The sequence below is a fragment of the Anabrus simplex genome, chromosome 14 (assembly GCF_040414725.1).
Source record: "Anabrus simplex isolate iqAnaSimp1 chromosome 14, ASM4041472v1, whole genome shotgun sequence".
NCBI classification, from domain to species: Eukaryota; Metazoa; Arthropoda; class Insecta; order Orthoptera; family Tettigoniidae; genus Anabrus; species Anabrus simplex.
The window spans coordinates 20,119,349-20,140,871 of NC_090278.1; the positions used below are offsets into that span (position 1 = coordinate 20,119,349).

Here is a 21,523-nt window from a genome sequence, read left to right on the forward strand (position 1 = left end):
TTGTTCTTCAAGCGTTTGTTTTAAGTGATTAAACTACATTAAAAATGCGGTTCTGTTTCGAAGTGGCAGGTATGTTGTTATATAAGACACATATTAGCCAGTTGTACACGTTAACCGTTAATTTGTGTTACAGATCTTCATTGAGGAATTGAGATTTCTGACATTTTACACTGTGTTCATAACCTTTAACATTTTGTCGGTAATGTTCAAGTTTCAATAATTTATTTTTTGTGAAACTTATAGATCTCAATCGAGAACCGTATTAAGTTCATACTAATCCTTCTCAGTTTCGGCATTCTGGCCTAATATAATTTATATTTAATGGTTTTAATTTTCATAAATTTAATTTTTAGATGGTTGTTTGAGAAAGAACTTACAAGATGTAGTGTATAATTTTAAGTATTTTGTTGATATGTTATTTACATCTGTTTGCGAATTAAAAATGACGCTGAGAATGTTGAGTTCTTCTTTACATTGTAAGCTGCAAAGTATGGTAGTAGGATTCGAACTCTTGAGAGTTGTTCCGTTTAGGTTATCTGTAATATTGTCTGAATATATAGAATTTCTGGTATATAAGTGTTGTTATGTAGCTTCTTCTGTATCATATCATTACCCCACAATAAGTCAGCAGTATGTAGAGATTGTTGGTTACAAGGATAATGTCCAGATAGAGGAGGTGACTAATACTAAAGAAGTATTAAAATTCACCTATGACAGCAATGACATTTACAGTAAGATGCAAGAGTTGAAAACTAGAAAAGCAGCTGGAATTGATAAGATTTCAGGGGATATACTTAAGTACTTGTTTGATTATTGTTTGCATGAAGGAACTTTACGAAATGAATGGAGAGTTGCTATAGTAGCCCCTGTATATAAAGGAAAGGGTGATAGACATAAAGCTGAAAATTACATGCCAATAAGTTTGACATGCATTGTATGTAAGCTTTGGGAAAGCATTCTTTCTGATTATATAAGACATGTTAGCAATATTAATAACTGGTTTGATAGAAGGCAGTTTGGGTTTAGGAAAGATTATTCCACTGAAGCCCAACTTGTAGGATTCCAGCAAGATATAGCAGATATCCTGGATTCAGGAGGTCAATTGGACTGTATTGCGATTTACTTATCTAAGGCATTTGATGGGGTAGATCGTGGGAGACTACTGGAAAAAAAAGAGTGCAATTTGACTTGAAAAAAGAGTGACTGAATGGGTGGCTCTGTTTCTAGAAAATAGAACTCAGAAAATTAGAGTAGGTGAAGCTTTATCTGTCCCTGTAAAATTTAAGAGGGGAATTCTTCAAGGCAGTATTATTGGAACTTTATGTTTTCTTATATATATCAATGATATGTGTAAAGAAGTGGAATCAGGGATAAGGCTTTTCGCAGATGATGTTATTCTGTACAGAGTAATAAATAAATTACAAGTTTCTGAGCAACTGCAAAATGACCTCGATAATGTTGTGAGATGGACGGTAGGCAATGGTATGATGATAAATGGGGATAAAAGTCAGGTTGTGAGTTTCACAAATAGGAAAAGTCCTCTCAGTTTAATTACTGTGTTGATGGGATGAAAGTTCCCTTTGGGGATCATTGTAAATACCTAGGTATTAATATTTTATTTATTGATTGATTGATTGATTGATTGATTGATTGATTGATTGATTGATTGATTGATTGATTGATTGATTGATTGATTGTTTCTTTCTTTCTTTCTTTCTTTCTTTCTTTCTTTCTTTCTTTCTTTGGACTCAGGCTATGAAGCCTGCTATTCTGTCCGACCATACATACACCTACATGAAGAGTTAAATATACACTAAATTATGTACAGTTTAATATCTTAAGGTATCAATTATATGTTTTAAAAAACCTAATAACTCAGCTATGATCTAATCCTACTATGTTATAACAAATTATTATTATTCATTAACCAGGTTTGACAGAGTTTCTTAAAGTGGAGGTGGTTTGACATGCTCCTAATTTCAGCAGGTAGGGAATTCCAAATTCGGCTGGCGGCGACTATAAATGATCTACTGTACCCAGTTGAGCAGTGAATGGGAATGCTTAGTACTGCGCTGGATGATGATCTGGTAGGAATACTAGAAGGGGATGCTAGGTAATGGAATTGTGTGGTAAGGGATTCAGGTGTGTTAAGGTTCAGTATACGATGTCACAGGGAAAGAGTGTGTAAATTTCGTCGCTCTCTTAAATGTAGCCATGAAAGCCTAACAAATGCGGGAGAAATATGGCTAAACCTTGGTATATCTGAAATAAATCGAACGCATGCGTTATGTGCCTTTTGGAGCTTGATGGAAAGTGAGGTGTTCAGGTTACTGTATACTACGTCACAGTAGTCGAATATTGGCATTACCATACTTTGGATAAGCAGTTTTCTTACATTTTGGGGGAGTAAATCTCTGAGTTTTTTAAGGGAATGTAAGGAATAAAACACTCGTTGATATATATATCTGTTACATGATCGTTCCAACTAAGGTTTTTATCCATTATCATCCCTAAGTTTTTAACTCAGTCTTTGAATTGTAACCGAGAGCCTCTTAATGTTACTGAGTGGGTATGGACATCTGTAAGTCATGCATGGGTTTTTTGGGTAGCTAAAAGAATACACTGCAATTTTTGGGCATTGATTTTTAGTGCATGGTCATCGGCCCACCTACATATTCTTCCTAGGTCGTCATTCATATTATTTATTGCAGTCGGTAAGTCACGAGGATGTGCATGTGTATATATCTGTATGTCGTCTGCGTACACATGATATTGACAATGTTTAATTACTTGTGTTAGTCCTGAAATGAAGATTGAAAATAGGAGTGGCGCTAGCACTGACCCCTGTTGTATTCCAGTCTCTACATTTTGCCATGAAGAGAAATTTTCACCTGTATATACACACTGCCGGCGATCAGAGAGGTAGGAACACATCCAGGATAGTGTGCTTTGTGAGAAATTAAGAGCACGTACTTTTGCTATTAGTATGTCCGTGTAAACGCAGTCGAAGGCCTTACTAAGGTCTAAAAGAGTTAAAACAGTAACTTCTCCCTTATCCATAGCTACTCGTATGTTGTTTGTAACTTTAAGCAGTGCAGTAGTTGTGCTATGATTGCTTCTCAAACCAGACTGGTATTTGTCAAGAGGCATATTATTATTTAAATATGCAGTTATTTGTCTGTGAACTATTTTCTCCAAAATTTTGGACAGAAATTGTAAAATGCAAATGGATCGAAAGTCTTTGGGTTCCACGGGATTGGTGGTCTAGGGGAGTGGGCGAACAATTGCATATTTCCAAAGGGAAGGGAATATGCCGGTTATCAGTGAGGTATTAATGATGTGGGTTAGAGTTGGTAGGATTACGTCTAGAGTTTTTAACAGTAACTGTGGAACAATCTCGTCACATCCTGTTGCGGTTGTCTTTATTGATCCTGCAGTTTGTCTCACTTCTGCAGGAGTTACGAGGGAAAAATATAACTGTTCTCCTCCATTGTTAGTATTGCCATTGTGTAGAATTTTGTTAATCGTATGTTCTTTTGATGTATCGTCCATGTTAATGGGTCTTGCAGTAAAGTATTGGTTTAAATCAACCAGTGATAGTTTAATGTCAGCAGTATGTATTTTATTTCCAACTATGCCCATTTTTTAAACGGTTTTCCAGATTGTTGTTGTGTTTTGGGGTAGCAAGATGTTCTGTGAGTGTCTTATTTTAGCATTCCTTACGGCCCATGTGGTCCTGTTACGAAGGGTCTTGTACAGGTCAAAGGAATGATTTTCATTGGGGTAATCACATAAATATGATTGTAAATAAAGGGTACAGATCTCTGCACATGGTTATGAGAGTATTTAGGGGTTGTAGTAAGGATGTAAAGGAGAGAGCTTATTTGTCTCTGGTGAGACCCCAACTAGAGTATGGTTCCAGTGTATGGGACCCTTACCAGGATTATTTGATTCAGGAAGTGGAAAAATCCAGAGAAAAGCAGCTCGATTTGTTCTGAGCGATTTCCGACAAAAGAGTAGTGTTACAAAAATGTTGCAAAGTTTGGGCTAGGAGATGAGCTGCTCGACTAAATGGTATATTCCGAGCTGTCAATGGAGAGATGGTGTGGGAGGACATCAGTAGACGATTAAGTTTGGATGGTGTCTTTAAAAGTAGGGAAGATCACAATATATAGATAAAGTTGGAATTCAAGAGGACAAATTGGGGCAAATATTCATTTATAGGAAGGGAGTTAGGGATTGGAGTAACTTACCAAGGGAGATGTTCAATAAATTTCCAGTTTCTTTGCAATCATTTAAGAAAAGGCTAGGAAAACAACAGTAGGGAATCTGCCACCTGGGCGACTGCCCTGAATGCAGATCAGTAGTGATTGATTGATTGATTGATTGATCGATTGATTGATTTCCAGTATTTAGCCCTCATATTTTCCTCAGCAGTAGGCTGCCTCTCTTTTGTACCGTAACATGTTTGCAGATAATTATTGGTGTGTAAAAAGATCTTCCTCGGGGGCGAGTGGCAGTGAGTTTGCATGGGTTCGAATTCCATGATCGGCAACCCTGCACATGGTTACCTTGGTTTCCCTATTTTCTCATTATTTAACCTTAATTAATGCCCCTATCTTCATAATCCTTGCTCTTCAATCAATCAATCAATTAGTCAATCAATCAATCAAACAATCAAGCACTACTGTTCAGCATTTAGGCCAGTCGCCCAGATGGCAGATTCCCTATCTGTTGTTTTTCCTAGCCTTAAATGATTACAAAGAAATTAACTGTATTAAAAGACATGTAAAACAGGAGGATTTTAGCTATGATCGTAGCATCAGTCATAGAAAACTCAAAGTCCTATAGGTTTGATCATGATATCAACAGTCATCTAAAATTTTTGGTCTTTTCTGTATGATCATAATATTGATAGTCGTGTAACATTACAAGCTTGTTGCTTAGTCTGTTGACAAATAACCTAAGTAGCAGTGACAGCAGTACGGTAATATATTTTTCTGTCCTGTGTTCCAGTGTAAGGTTTTTGGAAGTAATCAGCAACCCCAGTACCTTCTAACTACTTCAGATGCAGTGTGAAATGGATCAGGAAGTAAAGATCAAAGAGGAACCAGCTTGGCTTAAAGAAACAACAAATGCATCACTTGTAAGTCTCATTACAGATAAGTTTATAGAGATAGTAGCTGAATAAGTTTGGCAGGAGCAAAATTTACTGTGAGCTTACCCATTATTAACAGCAGCAGTCTCCATTTGCTAGATGGACATCTAGGCATGGTAGGTCTCTCTCTGTTTCTTTGTGTGAGAAAACACCACAGTGTGCTAACCAAGACTGCCAACACTTAGGAATTATAAATAACAGTATTGATGTACATCTATGGATTTAGCTAGTGACAAAATCATTGTTCATGAGACAAGGACAGGGATTCTGGTGGTGTAAGCCCCCAGATTAGGGCTACTGTGTGATCAATTTATCTGTAGCATTGAGTATAGAGACAGCAGATCTATTCTGTGTTTTATAGTGGCAGAAGCTGTATTAATGTTGTGGGCTTGACAGCGAATGAGCCTTGGTTAAGTCCAGCTTGCGACAAAGTTGGGATAGGCAGTGTCTCAAGGTCAAAGCTTCAGGGCATTCCATGTGTTAAATACCCAATGTCTGACTGTGTGTTGTTAACTGATTACCTCTGTTGGTTACTGAAATGGATGTCTGGAGGGTGTGTAGTTATGAATTTATTCTGCATGGTTTCATAATGGAATCATTGTGGGATTGACATCACTTCCCATCATATGTTAGCCAATTGCAGTGCTAGTAGTTGCTGAAGTGATGCAAAATGGTGGGTGCTAGATTGAATTAGGTTATGGCCAGTATTTCCCTGGCTCTCATGGTGAACATATTTTTCTTCAAAAATAAATTCCAGGTAAGATTTGCATCATTTAAACATCTTTACGATGTTACTAATGTTGAGTGAGCACATAGTAAAATTCTGCCTTGACAGTTTACTGTGAGTATAGCTCATCTAAAGAAAACAACCTAATGAAGGCGGAGATGCAGTGGAATATTTTCGAGAAGGAGCAAGATATTTTCATGATCTATCCTTGCCCTGTCTGTTGCTACTCTAATCACAGTCCATTGCAATCTTCTGAGTTTGTGGCTTTCTGTTCAATGGCTCTTCTTCTGATAGCTCAGAAAGTAAAATGGTGACACATTAATTTCATGTTGGTGAGTGTGATTCGGGTTCGGTCTAGAGGTATTTGATGAAGCTGAATTATCCCAGCACATGTCTGTAGTTATACTGGCATGGAAGTGAACTCCTGAACATCAATCTGGCAACTCAGAGTCTTTGAAAACCTGGAAAGTTGGAAGAGAGATGTTCAGTGAATCACTGTGACTTGACATTAAGAATCTGTGGCAAACACTGTGAACTGCTGATTTATAGATGAAATATTGCTCAGAAGTTTCTTAATGCTAAAATTCAGCAATTAATGTACACTGTTCTGAGAATAATTGTCTGCTTGTTGAATAATAAGTTACAGGCACTTGAGTAGAGAATGGTGTCTAAATATATCCAAGATGTGAGGATACTTCTGTACTCCATCTTTGATATTTTTTATGTTCTGTGTCAACTTCATCCTAACATTTGAGTGCACTCCTGATCAAGAACTCTAGGTTTGGTATTTCTTATAATGCTACTGCATCACACTTGTACAAATATCAAAATTATGTTAAACATTAGTGTGCCAATATCGGGAACTGTTTGTAAGTTTGATAAGGTTGGAATTGGATTAGTCTGCACTTTTCACCATCAGTATCAAAATTACTTTGGTGGCTCTGATTATAAAAGATGATCGTTGGCCCATTGTACTTTTTTAATGCTCGAATATACTCCAATACTACCGCACCCCCATTAGAACCACATGTTAATAATTATTACTCCTATCTTTACTAGTGTAAAAGAAGATAAGTCACAAATCTTTAATCAGTGTTTTTGAGACTGGATACAGCAGTCTGCTAAACAGAATGTCGGGGCCGATGACCTTCGATGATAGGCCGCTTAAAACAAAAGGCATCATCATCATAAACAGAATGTCAATACAGCTGTGATTACTCTGGGTTATCCTCACATCCACAATCTCCTGGAAGATATGCATGTAAAGGAAAGAGCAGATTTGCCTATGTGGGAGATAAAATAGCTCAAAATTTTAATATAATTTCTCTCAAAATAAGTATTTTGCTCAGATGTTGAATTCATTTAGAAAGGAAAAAAGAGTGATTAGCTCATTTTATTCCTCAAGTACAGATCAGAGTCTATGTTACATAGAGAACCATGTCTAAGGACTCTAGAATGCATGATTTCTGAGAATATTTTCTTTAATATGCCCCTTCTTAGTGGACTCAGACCCTTTCAAGGACTTAAGCCACATTAAAAATGAACTTTTCTGTCCTCTTTGTCATTATTTCCCTCTCCGTTTTGTGCATCTTTTTTCATCCTTTCCATAGCTTGGTTACTGTTCTCTTTCTTCTATACTGAATGCATTAAGTTGGTATATCCTAGCATTTTATACTTTAATACACATTTATTAGTAAGTGAACTTATATTAGAACATATGCTTTTGATTACAGTCCCTCCCCCACCGCTTTAGTGCCGATGAGGTTTTATGAATCCAAGTGAGAAATTTAAAAGTGTCGTAGTAGATTATGAAAGAGCTTCTGAAGCTGTGGATGTGCACTCCAACACTCCTGACCCTCCACTGATGTTGTTCTTATCCCCACAGTTCTGCACAGGAAACTACATAACATCTTTGTAGTGCTACAACATTTCATTTGTAATTGTTTGAGTTTGGACTACAAACTATATGCTAAGAATAAAAAACAATTTAGAACATGTTTAACACTTGGAAGTGGTTCAAACAACCTGTAAGATGATTAATATGATTAGACATATTTATTTATTTATTTATTTATTTATTTATTCATTCATTCATTCTTTCTTTCATTCTTTCATTCATTCATTCATTCATTCATTTATTTAAAGCATGATGAAAGGAGGAATATCAGCTATTTACAAAATATACACACACTCAAGTTTGTAAAAATATTCACAATACTATATCCGGATGGTTAATCCACTCAATGGCTTCTTGTGTTAAGTTGTGGAGGTTTTTCATTGAGCCGCTAAATGCTCTGAGGGGACATTCGAGCACTATATGATCTGTGTTTTGCAGTTCTTCCCTGCAGTCGCAATGAGGAGAGGACTTCCATCCCCACTTGTTCAGTATTGCTCTGCATCTTCCCTGGCCAATCCTTATCCTATTCAGTATACACCACTGTCATAGAGGTGAATGAAAGCTTGCGGGCTGCTCCCATGGAGATTTAATGAAGTAATGATGTGTCAGGCTTTTTTGGCCCTGCCAATGTTTGTTCCATGCATCTAGTACTTTCAAGCAATTTTCATGCAGATTAATTGCTGTTGCCACGATGGTTGTCTGGACTGTAATCGCTGTGGTAATAATACTGGACAATCTGAATGTATTGGTAACAGTGGGTTGTTTTCAATTTTCCTCCATGTGTTCGGCAATGACAGATCTTCTTTGGGGTGGGGGTGAAATGTTACTTAGAACCGATAGCCAGTGCATGTTAGTAGATCAACTACACCCTGTGATGAGGCGCATTGCTTGATTGAGGTGCGTGTCAATTATTTTAGTGTAAGCACTGTTTAACCATGTAGAACAGCAGTATTCTGCAACTGAGTACGAAAGAGCCAGAGTTGTGGATCTAAGGACTGCTGCCTGGTCCCTGTTGACTTCTATAATGTTTTGTTCCGGGTTTTAATTTTAGCTGCTACATTTTTGAGATGCATTTTGTATGTTAGTGATCTGTCCAGGGTCACCCCTAGGTATTTAGGGTTACTGCAGTATTGGAGAATCTCATCTCTGAAACTGACTGTAGGACTGTAATTTGCATGTTTGTTCGGCAGATGGAAAGTTGAAAGAACAGTCTATTGAGGATTCAGTTGAAGAGAATTGTGTTCGATGTATTCATCCAATATCTTCTGATCTGATGTTAATGTTGCTTCAGCTTCGGGGAAGCTTTTATCGTGGGCTATCAAGGCAATATCATAACCTTAAATAAATTTCTTAGACTTGGTAGAAGATTGTATGTGTACAAATTAAAAAGGAGTGGAGACAGCACAGATCCATGTGGGAGCCCATCATTTATTTTGTGCACCTTACTTGCAGAGTTTTCTGAAAACACTTGGAAAACATATTGCTCAGCATATTGCCCATTATAGTGGTTAGTTTCCAACAAGGGGTGACACTAATGAATTTGAGCAGCAGTTTGTCATGCTAAACCATATAATAAGCAGCAGTTAGGTGTAAGAAGACACCCATGCTTATCAACTTCTTCTCAAAACCATTTTCGATTTGAGTTGCTACTGCTAGCACCTGTTCCTCACATCCTCTTCCTGGTCTAAATCCAGCTAGTTCTATAGGGACAACCTTGTTGATGGCTTAGGAGATTCTATGGTGAATCAGTCTCTCTAGCAGCTTGAATATGAAACTAAGCAGTGCAATAGGGCAGTAATTTTCAACTTTTGAAGGGTCTTTGTTTGGCAATGATCTTGGTTTCCTTGAATAGTGGTGGCAGATAACCTGCTTCTACAATGTTGGAAAAGAAGGTGTTCAACCATCTGACAGTAACTGGACCACAGTGTAACAGAAATTCGGGATAAATGCCACCAACACCTGCTGCCTTTCCAGGTTTCATGCACTCATTGCTTCTATAGTCTCTTCTAGTTGAAAGGGTCTACTGTTGCTCACGTCCGCAGAATTTACCTCGTCATTAATCTGCACGTGTTCCCTGGGTGGTGCTAAGTGAGGAACAATAATCACGATGAGACCGAACTGCCTTCTGTCAAAGATTAAGGAGGAAAAATACCCAAATAGGTCCTTCTCAGGACCCCCAAGTTCGTAAAATTGGACCATCACTATAAATTTACCAACTTAACGTAGAGGGTATAAGTAGAGCAAAATGTGAATATTTATCCAAAAGCTTGAATAATCATCAAATTAGACATATGAAAACAGTTCATATGATTTAGTGTTTATGTCTATGGCAACTTCCTTCCAAATTCTAAGCGAGATGGCCCCAATTCTGCCCCTGGTAGGATATCTTCTGATGTGGATAGAAAATGTTTCTCATTTTATATTTGGTTCTCAGTCTCACCCTTTCCCTGACATAAGGAGTGAGTTGTAGAGCCTTTGGTTTTAACAATCCTCTGCTGGTAGAAATCTTCCTTAACATTTGTGAAATTTTGAAAGTAACTGTAATACTGGCAGGTCATGAATTATCATGCCCACTTGTTGGTGACTTTAGTTGTAGATGTCTGTTATGTGCATAATTAATATATCTTATTTTCCACAGGAGAATAGTGAACATGTATCAGAAGTGATAGCTCTGAAACAAGAAGCCAAATCAGAGTTAACAGAGCCAGAGTCAACACAGGAAAACTCTCTTGAGGTAATGTATATGATTTGATATGCCATTGTCAGGTAATGAAAATAGTTAGAAAATGGCTCAAACGATAGCAGTGGTTGACCCTTCATTTTAATGCATACGACTGATAGTCCTACATGAGTTTGAGTGTTTACTTACCTAATTTCACTTTTCCTTGAAGTTGTTCCGCGATCTTGCATTCTGTACTGTGCAGCCGTTAGGATTGATCCAAAGATCTATACGGTATATCATTTGGGAGCTGGTATCATTCCTTGTAATACTTTTGACTTCACAAATAGTTTGAAACACAGAGTTGCTATAAGATAGATTTTCTGTTACTGTTACTGGATATTTTATAGTTGCTTCCAAATGAAACACCTGTGTAATCTTATTGATTTTAAGCAAGTGTACTTTTGCAGCACTATGGAATTCTACATTGTATACATTGTATATGGATATTGAAGTAAATTACTGTACATGCAGTAAATAAGAGTTTTTTTAAATTGCATGTCACTTAGCATTATCCAGAAACAGCAGGGTGAAGTTCCAGTATGTTGATTCCAATGTAAGGTACGATTAACAGAGTTTTAATGATAAGGGCATACTCACTTGCCTACTGCCATTCACTATCAAGTAGGTAGGTAAGCTTTCATTATAATGGGAGGCCCCATTACTTTCTACTCAGTCACAATCTATTTGGGGTGTTTTCGTTACAATGGCAAGCGCCCTTTCCTATTTCCAGACACATTACATTTGAAGAGATTTTATTATAATAGCAGTCACCTTACCTACTGCCAGTTGAAACTGAGTTGTGCTGTCATCATTTAATGTCAGGCCCCTTTTTTAATGACAATTACACGGAGTTGGTGAGTTTCCATTATCATAGCAATGCCAGAATGCTTAATGCTAGTCACATTTTAGATATATAATTTCGGACACACTTGCCTACTCCGAAACACCATCGGTTACAGGAGTTTTGAACAGAATTGCTTACTCCCTTGACTTCTGCCAGTTAGATCGGGAAGAGAATTATTCATTACAATGATAGTTCCTCCTTACTGATGCCAGTTACACAGGAGTTGGAGAAGGATCCCATTCCTGTTGCCAGTCAGTGTCAATGTAGAGAGTAATGATGTCATTAGCAGATGCCCTTCTGCTGAGAGTCACTATCGATTTGTAAAATATTAATTATATTGGCAGGCACACCCTTTTTACATTGCTACAAATATACTTGAATGAATGTATATAGGTTGATTGCATGTTTACAATATTACAAACCCTCATTTGCAGATTAACTGCTGCTTAAGAATACATCATATCGAGAAAGCGTTGTTCCATAAGACACCTTATTTAGCGGTCTATGTGGCTGGTCTTAGGATATATGCTCCTGTCTCATCTATTTATGGGTAAAATTTGAGTTAGAAACGTTGAATAGGGTGAAATTTGGATAAGGTTTTTTCACAGTGCATTAAGTATGGTTACTAATGTGATTGCTACAACCATAGAATTTGGCTCACGTAATTGGATGGGCCAATGTTCGTGTTGAATTAGATGATTTTGTATAAGTCATTCAGACTACAAACTGCTATATGTGCAGAGAGCAGAATATAGGTATATTCTACAAATAGAGACAAATGTAACATATAAGGAATAGAGATATAATAAGAGATCATAGGACCAAAATTGTTGATCACTCCAAATTGAATGGAGATTGTGCCATCCATTTTGTGATAGGACTTACTGTTTAGCCATGAAATGCCTTGAAAGATATTCTGCACTGTCATTAAAATTGCCTCCATACTTTGATATTCTTCAGGGGTAAAGAGTGAAAATTTTAAGATCTTGGAAATTCTCGGTCAGTTACAGGCTAACAACTTTTATTATAATTTGGATCCACCTTATTCAGTACATAAAAACTGTTGTATAGATGAAATTACAACATATATTTCAATCAGAACTAGTTTCGACGCCTCTCTGCGTCATCATCAGCTGATATAGATTCTTGGAAAAATTGGCAATCACACAAGTTTATCTACGCCAAATTGAACACAATTTAAAACCATATTAACAACTTAAAACTGTGCTACGATTGTACTGTCTCAAAGTCCATATTTTCTACAAGTCCGAGACTTGCGAGTCTTAAACCATAAATTGATGAAAATATATGCAAACCGGTTTGCTCACTTATAAAATAACTTGAATTTGAAAGAACAATCACTTAAAAATAAAATAGTCTTGAAGAAACATTAGCTGTATTTATCACACTTCTTAAAACGTAGCGTAGAATCGTAGTAAAATACTTCAATAAAATCTTCAGAGTCGCTTTAATGGAGCAATCCTAGTGAGATGGAAATGAGTAATCGGTTCTCTAAGATGTTAACAAGTACAACGTTCCCAGTTCAATGCGGACCTGTAATAATAGGAATGTAATAAACTGTCACTTAACTGAAGAGGTAATATATAAAATTACGTCTTATAATGTAAACGTTTTTACGTGACTCACCTCAAAAGATCGCTGTCCATGCGAAGTTCAATGAAGCGTAGCGAGCAGTGTTGTGATAGTAATCAAGTGTCCAAGGTTGGTCGGGACCGAAGGGGGAGATAGGGGAAAGTGGGAGGAGCAACTGAGGAACGGCGACTTGTTGGAGCTCCGGAGGGCATGGTCGTAAAAAGCAACTAGAAAAGCTATTACGCATAATATGAAACACCGTCCTATTGAGCGGGATATGTACATTTAAAAAAACTCAATTAGGAAATCAAATAGAATATTTGATTTTTCACAAACTTCATTTAAATTAATGTTTGGATTAAAATACTGTTCCAGGTGTATATAGCAACCCTCCGTAACATCCAGCAAACTTCCTTTTCCTATGTTCTCCAAGATCTCAATGTCCTATTCTATAGATGTGAATTTATGCTTTAGATCATGTACATGCTTGCCTACCGCGGAAATCCTGTTATAATTTACGGCATTAGTATGTTGCGTGTATCTAATTTTAAAACTTCGTCCTGTTTGACCTAGATATGTGCACCCACAGTCGTTACATTTAAATCTATACACACCCGATTTGGAATATGGGTTTGATCTATGAACTGAGGCTGAATTGTGCAATACAACTGTATTATTATCAGTACAAAACGAAACCTTGACATTGTGTTTCTTGAAAATATTAGTAAACTTATATATATCATTATTATAAGTAAATACTGCGAACGCCTTTTGATTAGGTTTGTCTTTGGGCAAAGTGGTTTGTAAACGGTACCTCAACTTGTTGATGATACGTTCAATAAAGCATTCACTAATACCATTAACCTTAGCCATTGAACGGATTATACTGAGTTCTTTATTCAAATTAGCTTTTGTCGTGGGAATCCTAAAGGCCCGTTCTACTAAACTATTGTCTGTAGAGTTTTTTTTGACTCTGTGGGTGTTCTGAGTCTTGTCTAATAGTGACTGCCATTTGTGTAGGCTCTCTAAACATACTATAAGCAAAAGAAGAATCCGATCTGTTGATTTTTAAGTCAAGAAAATTAATTGATTCATTACTTTCTGACTCCAAAGTAAATTTAATCTGTAGGTCAATGTTATTAAGTACAGCTAGAGTAGACGTTGCGTCCCTAACACGTTCATCTAAAATTACTAATGTATCGTCCACAAATCTAGACCAAAACAGAATGTTGTCAAATTCTCTGTCTTTCTCCATCATGTATGTCTCCAAAGAAAGACCCAACGCAAACTCTACAATGCCAATTAAAACAAACATTAAAGAATACATCCTTCCTCTTTGCCGAACAGGAGAAGCAAAAACTAGTAAATATGAACCCGGCCGTTCCAACAGCAAGAGCACTCCCCAAGATCCACAAGGCTGGGGTTCCCATTTGGCGCATAATATATTACAGACCCAGTCCTCTATACAAATTGGCTAAGTTCATTCAGAAATTCCTTAAACAACACTATAGATTTACGGCAAACAAATCCATGAAGAACTCAATGGAATTGGTTAATAAATTGAGCAATTTTAAATTACAAGCTCACCATACGATACATTAATTTGATATCGTCAACATATTTCCGAGTATTAGAACCAATAAGTTGCTTCCTATTGTTTTCAAGAATCTAAGATCCTACAGTCAGCTAAGTGAACTTGAAATACATTACTTGTAAATAAGAACTACTTCGTCTTTGACAAGGTCATTTATAATCAGGATGGATTGGCAATGGGATCTTCGGCCTCGGGAATCTTGGGGAAGATTTACCTGGATTCTTTGGAGACATACATGATGGAGAACAACAGAGAATTTGCCAACATTATGTTTTGGTCTAGATTTGAGGACGGTACATTAGTAATTTTAGACGAACGTGTTAGGGACGCAACGTCTACTCTAGCTGTACTTAATAACATTGACCCACAGATTCAATTTACTTTGGAGTGAGAAAGTAATGAATAAATTAATTTTCTTGACTTAAAAATCAACAAATCAGATTCTTCTTTTGCTTATAGTATTTTTAGAAAGCCTACACAAACGGCAGTCACTATTAGACAAGACTCAGAATACCCACCGAGTCAAAAAAACTCTACACACAATAGTTTAGTAGAACAGGCTTTTAGGATCCCCATGACAAAAGCTAATTTGCATAAAGAACTCAGTATAATCCGTTCAATGGCTAAGGTGAAGTGAATGCTTTATTGAACATATCATCAACAAGTTCAGGTACCATTTACAAACCACCTTGCCCAAAGACAAACCTAATGAAAAGGCATTCGCAATATTTACTTATAATAAGGATATATATAAGTTTACTAATATTTTCAAGAAACACAATGTCAAGGTTTCGTTTTGTACTGATAATAATACAGATGTATTGCACAATTCAGCCTCAGTTAATAGATCAAACCCATATTCCAAGTTGGGTGTGTATAGATTTAAATGTAACGACTGTGGGTGCATATATCTAGGTCAAACATGACAAAGTTTTAAAATTAGATACACAGAACATACTAATGCCGTAAAATATAACAGGATTTCTGCGCTAGACCAGCATGTACATGAGCTAAAGCATAAATTCCCATCTATAGAACAGGACATTGAGATCTTGGAGAACATAGGAAAAGGAAGTTTGCTGGATGTTACGGAGGGTTGCTATATACACCTGGAACAGTATTTTAATCCAAACCTTAATTTAAATGAAGTTTGTGAAAAATCAAATATTGTATTTGATTTCCTTATTGAGGTTTTTTAATTGGACATATCCTGGTCAATAGGACAGTGTTTCATATTATGCATAATAGCTTTTCTAGTTGCTTTTTACGACCACGCCCTCCGGAGCTCCAACAAGTCGCCGTTCCTCAGTTGCTCCTCCCACTTTCCCCTATCTCCCCCTTCGGTCCCGACCAACCTTGGACACTTGATTACTATCACAACACTGCTCGCTACGCTTCACTGTACTTCGCATGGACAGCAATCTTTTGAGGTGAGTCATGTAAAAACGTTTACATTATAAGACGTAATTTTATATATTGCCTCTTCAGTTAAGTGATATTTTATTACATTCCTATTATTACAGGTCCGCATTGAACTGGGAACGTTGTACTTGTTAACATCTTAGAGAACCGATTACTCGTTTCCACCTCACTAGGATTGCTCCATTAAAGCGACTCTGAAGATTTTATTGAAGTATTTTACTACGATTCTATGCTACGTTTTAAGAAGTGTGATAAATACAGCTAATGTTTCTTCAAGACTATTTTATTTTTAAGTGATTGTTCTTTCAAATTCAAGTTATTTTATAAGTGAGCAAACCGGTTTGCATATATTTTCATCAATTTATGGTTTAAGACTCGCAAGTCTCGGACTTGTAGAAAATATGGACTTTGAGACAGTACAATCATAACACAGTTTTAAGTTGTTAATATGGTTTTAAGTTGTGTTCAATTTGACGTAGATAAACTTATGTGATTGCTAATTTTTCCAAGAACCTGTATCAGCTGATGATGGCGCAGAGGGGCGTCAAAACTAGTTCTGATTGAAATAAATGTTGTAATTTCATCTAAACAACAGTTTTTATGTATTGAATAAGCTGGATCCAAATTGTAATATAAGTTGTCATCTTGGTTCAATACGGACAAACAATGAAATTTATTAATTTAACAGTTACATGCTAAAACATATAATTTTGCGTAATTTCCATTTTCTAGCTCACTAGCTGATTATCATGCAATCTTGATTTTGGTTGAGTGGGTAAAGTTTAGGAGTTTCAAAAACTATACATAGCTAAAAAATTTGCAGATAGTCATTATTACACGTGAAATGGATAACTGTACAAAAATGTTTCCAAAATAATCAATATACAGTCACACTGTCATTATAATTTTATACATCATCGCCATAAGACCTATCTGTGTCAGTGCGACGTAAAGACCCTAGCAAAAAAAAAAAAAAAATATAATTTTATTTATACAGATAAGGGGTCTACTCTAGGTACACTTGAAATCTTTAGTAACTCGTATATTCATTTCAGGGGAGAGGTGCCTCTGTGGATCAGTGGTAGAGTGTCGGCCTACGGATCCCAAGATAGCGGGTTCAAACCCGGCAGAGGTAGTCGGATTTTTGAAGGGCGGAGGAAAGTCCATTCGACACTCCATGTCGTACGATGTTGGCATGTAAAAGATCTCTGGTGACATGTTTGGTGTTTACCCGACAAAATTAATTAAATCTCAGCCATAGACGCCCAAGAGATTTTCGGTTTACTTGGTCTGCCATCTGGTAGGCCTAGAGTAAAACGGGATGTCAAAATGGACGAGCAGACAGCCAGATGGCATCAAATTGAAATGTCCGCACACGGTAGCTGAGGCCATGCGATTATTATTATGATTATTATTATTATTATTATTATTATTATTATTATTATTATTATTATTATTATTTTAGGCGAGAAATCAGTACAGCCCTCAGAACCACCCTGTACTGCTTATACACTCTCTCTCATTGGTCACATCCATTAGATGCGTTAAGATATGCACACATCTGAAGAGTGAGTGGAGGTGGAGAAAAGTACGAGGTTATCTATCATGAATGAAACACATGCGGAGGGGAAGTTACTTGTTTTCTCCCCAGCCCACTCATCCAACCGGCTCGACAAAGAAGGGAGAGGGGATGAAGGGAGGAACCACACGGCTCCTTCAAGGCAACAGACATAATCAGTGCATCAGCTCATTGAGGGCCAATTATCCAGTTTCTTTGAAATTCTTGTGTGCGAAGTCTGGCTGAAATCTTAGCAGTCTCGTCTATGACTTCATAATAATAATAATAATAATAATAATAATAATAATAATAATCGTATGGCCTCAGCTACCGTTTGCAGACATTTCGATTTGACGCCATCTGGCTGTCTGCTCGTCAATTTCGACGTTCCGGTTTACTCTGTCTGCCATCTAGCGAGCCTAGAGTAAACCGGATCTCTCTTGGGCGTCTATGGCTGAGATTTAATTCATTTTGTCGGGTAAATAGCAAATGTATCACCAGAGATCTTTTACATGCCGACATCGTACGACATGGAGTGTCGAATGGACTTTTTTTCGCCCTTCAAAAATCCGACTACCTCTGCCGGGTTTGAACCCGCTATCTTGGGATCCGGAGGCCGACACTCTACCACGGACCCACAGAGGCAGCTATGACTTCATTATCAAATGGCATCCACTGTAAGAAAGAATTACCTGATTTTAGTCAATATAGGCCCTGTTAAATACTACTACTACTACTACTACTACTACTACTACTACTACTACTACTAACAATAATAATCATCATAATATTAATTGTTATCTTCAAAAACTAGAGTAAAAAAATAACCTGGCATTTAATAAATATTAATATCAGTGACGCAAGGGCATTTTTGAAAAACCGTTCCCATAAAGTTATTTTCAATGGTGATCAAACAATTAAATGCCATGTACTGGGGTGGGATTACATTGTGCACACTTCATCGCAATTAAATTATACTTAATTGTTTTCCTTGATTAGGAAAAGCTAGTATAGCCAGAATGTTTAACCATAGAAACATCTTAATCAGTTCCTGAAAAAAAAAAATGGAGTTGGCAGTGACCTCTGAGTGCGCAACGTCGTAAGCCACACCTTCTGGAAGACGAGCACATTTGGCATTGTCTTGGTTACTTCTCCTTCATCCTCAGGCTAGGCTAAAATATACGCCCAAAATTGGAAGGTTTTGGAAGTTTTCCATTGGTTACCATCTAAAATGTTTAATTTTGCCTAATTTCAGGTTCCTAGCGCATATAGCTGGTTGTGCTGCAATCTTGATTTTGAGTGAGGGAGGAAACTTAGGACTTTAAGAAACTAAAGCTACAAATTATGCAGTTGGTCATTATTACCGCAAAAACAGATAGGCAAAATAGTCAATGCACAGATAGATGGTCGTTACAGTTTTATTTAAATAGATAGATAAGAAATCTGCCCCACATACAACACCTTTTGGACTATGTCTGCGGGACTTAGCCTGCAAAACCGACCATTCATAATATCTCCCTTATTAATCCTTTTGTCGAAAAAATGACCATGCAAGAAAGTTTTAGAAATGGAACTCCATCAAGTATGGTTGATTTTCAGTTAGATTGGTCTTGTATATATTGTGGGAGAGTAGAATCACCATTTTGGTTCACTATAAAACCTCTGTCCATTCGGGGAATTTAAAATGTTATGGACCTTAAGATGTACCTTTGGACAGGTGGGTGCTACATATGAAGTTTGGTTGAAATATCTTCAGTAGTTTTCAGGTTATAAGAAATACTCTTTACATGCACTTGATGGGACTTGCACCAAAAAATGGTCCATTAATAATATATCCCTTATTAATCCTCGTATCGAAATGATGCTCGTGAGAAAAGAAATTGATTTCCATTATGGTAGGTGTATTTCCAATTAGTTCGGTTGAGTATGTTTTGAAGGCGTTCAAAATCATGGTTTCAGTTTTGTACAATGCACCAGTCATTTCAGGGCACCCAAGGGCAGGTGGATTCTAAAAATGAAGTTTGATGGAAATATATCCAGCAATTTTCAGGTTATAGAGAAACAAGCAGGCATTCAGACACCAAAGCTAAAAAAAATGCAGATGGTCATTAATGCACCTGAAACGGTTAACTGTAGAGAATTTTCGCCAAGAAGGTCAATGTACAGACACACGGTCATTACGATTTTATTTACATAGATTGATTTCTATATAATACGATTATTTGTAGATACAAGTTGCAGGCGTAATGCTTGCTTTCTGTGAGCGTTTACTTATGTACTACACATAGTGTAGCCATCTCGTGGCAAGTGAGAAACATTCTTATTCTTCCTAATGTGGTCTGTTGTGTTACTAGTATATTGTGACTTATAATATTACTTAAACTTGCTATGAAGAAATAAGCCCATCAAGACTGATCTTGCCTTTCTGTTTCATACTTCATAAGGGATAGTTTTTTTGAATAGGCCTTGTATGTTTACTGTTACTCACCTGAACATTTGTTACATGAATGAATCCATCATTATCAGGATATATATTTGATCACTGCCATCTTCCACTATATATCATGTGTGTCGTCTTCTTTCAGAGAGACTATGTTGCTGTGGGGTATTTAATTGCCCATTTATTGAGATATTCATTTGACCATCTCCTCCTGGAGTTCTGGCTTAGCTGTTGAATATATATTGCCAACTGGGTGATGGGAGGGGAAGGTTAATCATGACCAGGGAGTGTAGTAATAGGCTCTGCTATAAGGAAATGAGATGTAGTTAGGTAAGGAATGTCAAAAGGGTCATCTTTTAACTTTGGTGAGAGGATATGAGTATGTGTTGTACGAGTGGTCTATTCTTTGCTGGTGAAGCAATAAGAATCCATCACTCCTCTGGGGTGATATACCAGACTCTTGACAGCTGCTGTCCGTCAGTCCCATGCCTGCAATTGCAGTGAAAAGTTGGTTTTTCTGAGGGTTGTCTAGCAGAAAGGCCTTGATTTATTTAGCTGCTCCGAAGAAGTTCATGCTGTTATCACTGTAAATGTTCATGAGTTGACCTCTATCTTACTATATATAAAATGTATGTATGTATGTATGTATGTGTGTAAATGACACATCTCCTCCTAAACCACAGGAGTAATGTCAATCAAATTTTGAACACTTCTTATTTGCTGTCTGGAGATGAGCACTGTGGAGTTGAGCCATCTCTAGCCCCCTTCAGAGTGGGGGGTTAGGGAATGAAAATAATTGAAAATATTGTCGAATGCATAGTTTTTGGGGTCGTTGAGGTGAATAGTGACACTGCAAATTTCTTAAAATCCAAGTTCAGCCCCTTTTGTGGTGGGGGCTGAGGGGGAGTGAGATATAAAAATAATCAAAAATGGTATTGAATCCATAGTTTTTGGGGTTGCTGAAATGAATAGTAACACTCCGGATATTTTTAAGTCAAAGTTCAGCCATCTTTGATGTGGGGGCGAGGGGGAGTGTGATATAAAAATAATGGATGATAGTTACTAATCCATAGTTTTGGAGGTCGCAGAGATGAATCGTGAAATTCTGGAAAATTTTAATGTCCAATTTCAGCCCCCTCTTGGGAAGGGGGCGAGGAGGGATTGAGGTACCAAAGAAATCGAAAATAGTGTCGATTCGATAGTTTTGGGGGTCATTGAGATGAATAGTAACACTATGGATTTTTCTTAATGTCCAATTTCTGCCCCTTTTTGTGTGGGAGGCGTGGGGCGATTAAGATATAATAGTAATAAAAAATAGTGTCAAATTCACAGTTTTTGGAGTCTCTGAGATGAATAGTAACACTCCGGATCTTTTTAAGGTCCAAGTTCAGGTCCCATTTGGGTGGGGAGAGCAAGGAGGGAGTGAGATATAAAAATAAAAAGTAGCAGAAAGTAGTGTGGAATCCATAGCTTTTGGGGTCGCTGAGAAGAACAGTGCCACTCCGGATTTTTTTGAGTCCAAGTTCATCCTGATTTTCGGTGGGGGTCAGGGGGGAGTGAGATATAGA

General features: G+C 37.1%; 1 protein-coding gene across 1 annotated transcript in view; it reads left to right on the forward strand.

Annotated features, from left to right (window-relative positions):
* Nucleotides 1-345: 345 nt before the first annotated feature.
* LOC136885208 (zinc finger protein 397-like) overlaps nt 346-21,523 on the forward strand; it is a 112,725-nt gene continuing 91,547 nt past the window's right edge. The window contains exons 1-3 of the mRNA XM_068230261.1: nt 346-476; nt 5,017-5,146; nt 10,421-10,516. Of these exons, the coding sequence (XP_068086362.1) occupies nt 5,069-5,146; nt 10,421-10,516 (174 nt within the window). The 5' untranslated portion in view covers nt 346-476; nt 5,017-5,068. The remainder of the gene's footprint in view (nt 477-5,016; nt 5,147-10,420; nt 10,517-21,523) is intronic.